At 51.1% G+C, this 7,491-nt stretch overlaps 1 protein-coding gene across 1 annotated transcript; it reads left to right on the top strand.

Annotated features, from left to right (window-relative positions):
- Nucleotides 1-3,158: 3,158 nt before the first annotated feature.
- OTUD1 (OTU deubiquitinase 1) lies at nucleotides 3,159-6,362 on the top strand. The gene has a single exon (XM_056136516.1). It carries the CDS (start codon nucleotides 3,569-3,571, stop codon nucleotides 5,087-5,089), a length of 1,521 nt encoding a protein of 506 aa, XP_055992491.1. The 5' UTR covers nucleotides 3,159-3,568; the 3' UTR covers nucleotides 5,090-6,362.
- Nucleotides 6,363-7,491: the final 1,129 nt, after the last annotated feature.

Below are 7,491 nucleotides of genomic sequence, written 5' to 3'. Positions count from 1 at the left end.
TTAAATAAAACAAAAGTCCTGGCTAGGGCCTTGTTGAGCTTTTTGAGGAGGTCGAAGACCTGGGTTCTGAGAAAGGTTGGGTATGGCCCAAATGTCCTGTCCATCAACCCCCTCCCCCTGCAACTAGAGATAAGAAATCAGGATCATAATTCTACTTTATCCACTAGCAGTCTTTAAAAAGTCACCGAATTTAGCTGGAGAAATAGCTCAAAAGACTGAACTCATACTTTGTTTGCAGGAGCCAGGAGTAGCCTCCACCCCCTCAGCACTACTGAGTGTAGCCCCTAAAACAAACAAAAGTTAGAGAACTTATTTCCATGAATTCTTTCACTCAGCAAACATTAATTCACTCCAAAAATATTTACAAGCCAGTGAAATATTGTGGGGCTGTTGGAGGTAGGGGGTGCGGGGAGGAGGGAGAGGAAGGTGCTATATTATATATCCATGGCAATTTCCTGGTCTCTAAAACAGTGGAATAGCTTCTAAGTTCAACTTGAATTTAGAGTTTTGCTCATTTATCATTTGGTCAAAGCTCAGAATGGAGCAAACATTCCAGTTCCCATAGTCAGTACACGACTGGCTAGATGAACATTCTGCCTTTCTTTCTTCACAATAGATCAGACATATTGCTGGGTGGGGGGCGGTTGGGAAGGGCAGTGGTCTCCAAGCTTTCTGCACCAGTGGACTGCCTGCCACCTCCAAAAGTCTCTTTAGCAGAAAAGTGTCATAGGAGGGGCCCTGAAGGCTTTGAGGAGGCTGCCCTAGGGGAGAGACGGGGATAAAGGGCATCTCCCATTGTAGGTGCCTGGTACTAGGGAAACCTAATCTCTTTAGCCATCCAAGGAGAAGGCCACAGTCTAATCTGAACCACCATCACCAACGCCCCTGGTCCCCGAGCCTTTCCCACTGACCCTGCAGTTTTTTCATCCCGTTTATCACATTGAAAGTTATTTCAGTGGTGCAGGAAGATAGCGAGGGTTTGAGCACAGGTAAAAAGCCTGGCACCTTATGCTCCTTTCCCCAGCACTGCTAAGTCAAGTCATGGGGGTCCCCAAGCACTGGGAGCTCCCTAAAGTTATTTTAAAGTGGCAGCAGTGGCTTAAATTACATTAATGATTTGCTGTGTTTTACTGGATTTCTTTCTTGTATATGGGTGTATGTATTATTAGCAGTAGTAATTTTCAGACCACACCTGGTGGTTTTCAGAGTTTACTCCTGGATCCTCATTCAGGGATCATTCCAGGTGGTGCTTTGGAGACTCTACTGGTGCCCCCCGGAAGAGGCACAGATAAAGGGAATTGCCCATTAATTTGCCATTATAAGTACACAGTACCAGGGAAATCTAATCTCAAGGCAAGTGCCCTGCCCACAGTTCTAACTCTCAGCTCTCTTTATGTGCTATTATTAAACTTCCTAGAAAAACATACCAAGGAGGGGAAATTTTCTGCTATGCCCGAATCATCATAATAAAGTGAGTATCAGATTAACCTGAGCCACATAAATGTTTTGACTTCCCAGTACCTGTGAAAGTTATGCTGACACAACACTGCAGTCTACTGAATGTGCACTGCCTGAAAATAAGATTGAATGGGCAGGGATTAGTTCAACGATGGGTCTTGTGCTCTCAGAAACGAGGCCATGGGTTCGATCCCAGCACACCACATGCATACTTTTTCCTCCCACCCCTTCCCCAGTGTGTACTGCTTATACTTTAATTTTTATTAGTGAAACACCATGAGGTACAGTTATAGACTTACAAATTTTTGTGCTTGGGTTTCAATTATACAATGATCGAGTATCCATCCCTCCACCAGTGCCCATTTTCCACCACCACTGATCCCAGTATCCCTAGATGACTGGTTAAAGAAACTTTGGCACATCTACACAATGGAGTACTATGTAGCTGTTAGAATAGATGAAGTTATACTTTAATTGTGAGATACTTTATCATGTCTTTAGGCTGGTGCGGTAGCACAGTCTAGGGTGTTTGCCCTACGCACACCCAGCCAGGCCGAGCCAGGTTCAATTGCTCCGCCCCTCTTGGACCTCCGCCCCTCTTAGAGAGCCTGGCAAGCTACAGAGAGTATCTCGCCCACGTGGTAAAGACTGGCAAGCTACCCGAGGTATTCAATATGCCAAACACAGTAACAAGTCTCAAAATGGAGCCGTTATTGGGCCCATTCAAGCAAATCGATGAACAATGGGAGGACAGTGTGTGTGGTTTTTTTGTCATATCTTTATTTGGAGGCCACAGCAGATTGTGCTCAGGGTTGCTTCTGGAGGTGCCGGGAGGAGTTTGGTGGCAGGAACAAAACTCTGCTACACACACACACACACACACACACACACACACACACACACACACACTCACGCAAAGTATGGGCTCGCTCCTCTGAGCCTCCTCTAGGTCACCCCTAAAAAATAACTTTATTCTAAAAATTGCTAACCATCCATTGAGCTGTTGGGAAAAAAAATCAGCAAGGGAAAACTTTCAGGATTGCCACAAAACTTGTTCACAGGCGCTGCAGCTATCATGGCGCAGAAAAGGGAATGATGTCGGTGTGGGCACAGATGGGAATGTTTTGGAAAATCTAACTACTTTGCAGCACAACCCTCTACACGGCCTCAGCCACAGGGTGTAGTGTGTCTTTGCTAATGCACCTGCGTGAGTGGAGCAAAAAAAGTTGGTTTCCGCTTTAGGGGGCAGCGAGGACAGGGGTCCTCGCGGGACCTCAGTATCTACCCCAAACAAGACAGCCTGCAAGGCTGCGGCCAATGCACCGCCCCGAGGCCATGCACGTTTCCAGGTGGGGCTCGGAACTCGTGACGGAGACCAAACGCTCCCCTGGAAACGCGCGTTCTCGGCGCATTCGAGTTGTCCCGAGCAGCGTCCACACACTCAGGCCTGCAGGAGAGCCTCTGCCGCGGCCCGAATCTCTCCGGGTCCCCGCCCAGTCCTGCAGAAGACCGAGAAAGGGACGCTCCGCGAGGCCGGGAATCCCAGCACCGCGCTGGCCGCCTGGCTCCGCCCCGCCCCGCCCGCGCGGCCCCGCCCCCGCACGCCGGGGCCCCGCCCACCACGTCCACCGAAAGGGGCGGGGCGAGCCCGCGCGGTTGAATGGGCCGCGCGACGAGCCGCACATTCCAGCGGGCCCACGTGACGCGGCCGCGCGGCCTGAGGTAAACAAGCGCGGCCCCGCCTCCCGGCCCCGAGGCTGCTCCGGGCCGGCCGGACGCGCTCCAGCGGGGCGGGCGCCTTCCTCCGACAGTCCCCAGCGGCTGCTGCGGGGCCGGAGCCGCGGGCGCGGAGCCCGGCTGTGCGGGCCGAGCGCGCGTCCCCTCCCCGCCCCCACCGCGCGCTGTGGCGCAGCAGGAATTTGGCGGGGACCCGGGCGCTATTCGCGGCTCTTGACGCGCCGGCGCCCCTGCGGGGCAGGGGGGTCATTTCTATTCTAGGGGCCGTGGGTCATCGCGCTCGGCCGGCCCCCTGCCCCGAGCCCGGAGGGTGTGTCCCCCCCAGCGCGGGGCCCGCCGCGCCTATAAGGGGGCTGAGCGGCGGGCCGGGGACATGCAGCTCTACAGCAGCGTCTGCACCCACTACCCAGCCGGCGGACCGGGACCCACGGCCACTGCGCCCGCGCCGCCCGCCGCCGCCAGCACCCCCTTCAAGGTCTCCCTGCAGCCGCAGGGCCCCGCCAGCAGCGCGCCGGAGCCCGAGACCGGTGAGTGCCCGCCCTCCGCGGCCGCCGAGCCCCGGGAAGCCGCCCCCGCCGCCAAGATGCCCGCCTTCTCCTCCTGCTTCGAGATGGTGGCCGGGGCCGCCGCCCCCGCCGCCGCCGCCGCCGCCGCCGCGGGCCCTGCCGGCGGGGCGTGCAAGCCGCCGCTGCCGCCGCACTACACGTCCACGGCGCAGATCACCGTGCGGGCCCTAGGCGCCGAGCGCCTGCTGCTGCCCGAGCCCGGCGCCGCGCCGCCCGCCGGCCCGCGCGGCCGCTGCTTCCTGCTGGCGCCGCCGCCCGGCGTCCCCGTGCCGCCGCGCCGGGGCTCCTCGGCCTGGCTCCTGGAGGAGCTGCTGCGGCCCGACGGCCCCGAGCCCGCCGGTGGCCCGGACGCGGCCCGCCAGGGAGCCGAGCGCAACTTCCGACTGAGCGAGCACCGCCAGGCCCTGGCGGCCGCCAAGCACCGAGCCGCCGCCGCCGCCGCTCCGCCGCCTCCTCCGCCTCCTCCGCCTCCTCCTCCCCCGCCGCCGCCGCCGCCGCCGCCGTCCGGCAGCCCCGAGCCCCGCGGCGGCGCGTGGGCCGAGGAGCCCCGGGCCGAGCGCGACGGCCGCCGCGGCTGGGAAGGCGCAGAGCCCGGCGAGGCGGGCGGAGCGGACGAGGCGGCGAGGCGGCGGCGCCCCGCGCTGGAGGCCGAGGCGTCGCCGGGCCCCGGCCGGGAAGCGGCTGCGAGCGGCGCTCCGGCCGCGGAGGCGACGAGCGGCCCGGCCCGCGCCGATCCCCGGGACGAGAAGCTCGCGCTGTACCTGGCCGAGGTGGAGCGGCAGGACAAGTACCTGCGGCAGAGGAACAAGTTCCGATTCCACATCATTCCAGACGGCAACTGCCTGTACCGCGCCGTCAGCAAGACGGTGTACGGGGACCAGAGCCTGCACCGCGACCTGCGCGAGCAGACGGTGCACTACATCGCCGACCACCTGGACCACTTCAACCCCCTGATCGAGGGCGACGTGGGCGAGTTCATCATCGCAGCCGCCCAGGACGGCGCGTGGGCCGGCTACCCCGAGCTGCTGGCCATGGGTCAGATGCTGAACGTGAATATCCACCTAACGACTGGCGGGAGGCTGGAGAGCCCCACGGTGTCCACCATGATTCACTACCTGGGCCCTGAGGATGCCCTGCGGCCGAGCATTTGGCTCAGCTGGCTCAGCAACGGGCACTACGACGCGGTCTTCGACCACTCCTACCCGAACCCCGAGTATGATCACTGGTGCAAACAGACTCAAGTGCAGAGGAAACGCGATGAAGAACTTGCCAAATCCATGGCCATCTCCCTGTCCAAGATGTATATCGAACAGAACGCATGCTCCTGAGATGCCCGGAAGCCTGCACCGTGGGAAAATGGCACCCGCAGTTGTGTTTGGAGACTTGTGTGAACTCTAATCAGGGGAATAGCACTTTTGAACTTCCTAGTAGATTGACTGTAGAGGTGATGCCTTAATCATGTTTTTGGAATGTTTCCTCCGCAGAGCTGAAAGGTTGCTGGGCACCTCAGTGATGTATCATGAGAGCTTTGGGTGATCCTACTACTATTTATAATTTGCTGTATAAAACTTAGCACTATTCATTTGCAAGCTGATTTCTCACCGTGTAAATGGGCTCATTCCTGGTAATCTATTTTCTATAAGATTGTATTTTTGCACAACATTTTTTTAAAAAAAATCGATGTACCTTCATCTATGACGTGTTCCATTTTGACGAACAGCTTACTGGCCTAAATCCAGAGAAGTGCTTTAAAATGAATTTTGTTTTGTTTTGTTTTTGGAATAGAGTTCGTGATTTAGCAGTTGTTTTATGTTGTTGAATTAGAATTTTTAGATAGTTATTTCAAGTGGATATTGATGAGTCCGTGTAACCAGTTGATTGGCCCATTCCATTTTGATGAAACTGTTTTGTTGTGTTGAATATTACTATTTTCTTAGAAATGGCCAATCCTTTTGAATGGAAATACCCTAAAGGAAGATTGTGGGAAGAATTTTTTTCTTTCTTTAAGGGTAGTACCAGTTCTTTCTTGAATGAAAGTTTTGATTATTTGCTGATAGCAGAATGATTGTTCTCTCCTGATAAATGTTTAGATTGCCTGGTGCTCTCAATGGTTTTTAATTTAAAACTTTCATTTTGTTGTAAAAGAATTTTAACATGGTATAAAACTTTGTGATAAGGTTTTAGCCTCCTGCATCATATAGCTGCTTGGATTCAACTGAGAGACTTTAAAACTGATAGCATAAATGCCTCAAATAAATCATCCTTTGGCAGTTATTTTACAGTAGGAGAATACTGATTTAATGTTTTATTTCTTTTAAATTCTTCCACAAGGTAAAATAGGATTGCCCTATCTTATGTAAAAATTAAAATGTAAACAGAGCTTGTATGGTTTGCTGGGTCAAACAATGTTTCCAAACTAAAAATCTATCTCATTTCCACTTTTAACTACTTTTAGTCATATTTATTACAGTAATGCAGTTTGTACTTTTTTATTTTGTAACATGTTGTGATTTTTTTTTGTACAATACTGTATTTGTACAATAGAGCAATTCTCAGCTGATGAAATGAATGAATAAATGCATACTTTTCTTTTACAACGTCTATTTGGCCTAAAGTGATTTTTAAATTCTAAAGAGACATTTGTAGGAATCTTTACATATGTGCAGATTTTTTTTTATTTTTATTTTTGTGTGTGTGTGCAGAGTTTTAGATGTGTAAATGTGTCACAAAATGATGAGTTTTCTTTTAAGTTCTCATACAAACAAGAACATTTCCTATCTCTTAAGGGGTAAATCTTGGCAAAATACAATTTAAAAGCAAAGGAACTCAAGAAATAGATCATATTGTTTCTAGTAACTCTTTGCTAAAATGATATGCCTATTGGCTGGTGAGCAGGGATTGCAAATAGTGTATTAACCAGTGCATCGCCAGATGATGGTGCCCCATTCATTAGCTTAGGTTTTAATGGGTTACAGAATAATAAGCATCTGGAGACCACTGGAATCCTAATCTTAAGAGCTGTTCATTAATTTATTTGAGAAGTGACCCTGCATATCTAATAATGCTGTGTTGTTTATTGCAGTTTAAAAACTAGTAGGTGATCTTTTTCCTTTTTAATTATCTAGATGTCAGGCACAAGTTTGCATTTGTGGCTTAACTTTTTTTTTTAAGGATGCCATTGGTTATCAGAGAAAGATGTTTTGTCAAAGGTTTAAATGTTAACCAATGTGTGCCCCTTTGGGTTTTAAGTAAGACTAAAGTTTGCTTTAATAGCTTTGGGAGAAAAAAATTACTTCATTTGAATTGTCTGGCTAGAATGGCTAGAAACTTTGCCCTATTCTGCCCCTTCAGAGCTGTATAAAATTTAGAGACGCTTAAGTTTTATATGAGAAATGAATTTTAAGCTCCTAGAAGCATATGATTTTAAACCGGTTCCTTTGGGTTGTATTTATTTCACTTTCAAATTCTGAATCCAAGTCCTTGATTTTGATAGGGGAGGATGTTTTTAAATAAAAATCAATGTATTCTAAGATTGTATGACCTGGAAGCATATTGATTTCAGGTGTCTTGCCCTCATGGTTTGTTAATGACTTTTCCATCTTTTTATGGCTCAATTTTTTGTTGTTTGTTTTAAAGAAATGTGTTAGGGGTCTGAAAGAGCACTCAGTCCCGGGCTATGTGTCTTTGCCAACACCCCCCCCCCCCCCCAGACTCCTGTCCAAAAATTTAT

Source organism: Sorex fumeus, unplaced genomic scaffold, assembly GCF_029834395.1.
Source record: "Sorex fumeus unplaced genomic scaffold, SorFum_2.1 ptg000007l, whole genome shotgun sequence".
Taxonomy (NCBI): Eukaryota; Metazoa; Chordata; class Mammalia; order Eulipotyphla; family Soricidae; genus Sorex; species Sorex fumeus.
Note: the sequence above shows the minus strand (reverse complement) of the source record. Positions and strands in the feature narration are given on the sequence as shown.

Bases quoted from the DNA above. Each gene is read 5' to 3' on its own strand.
- OTUD1 (XM_056136516.1), top strand. From the start codon at position 3,569: ATGCAGCTCTACAGCAGCGTCTGCACCCACTACCCAGCCGGCGGACCG.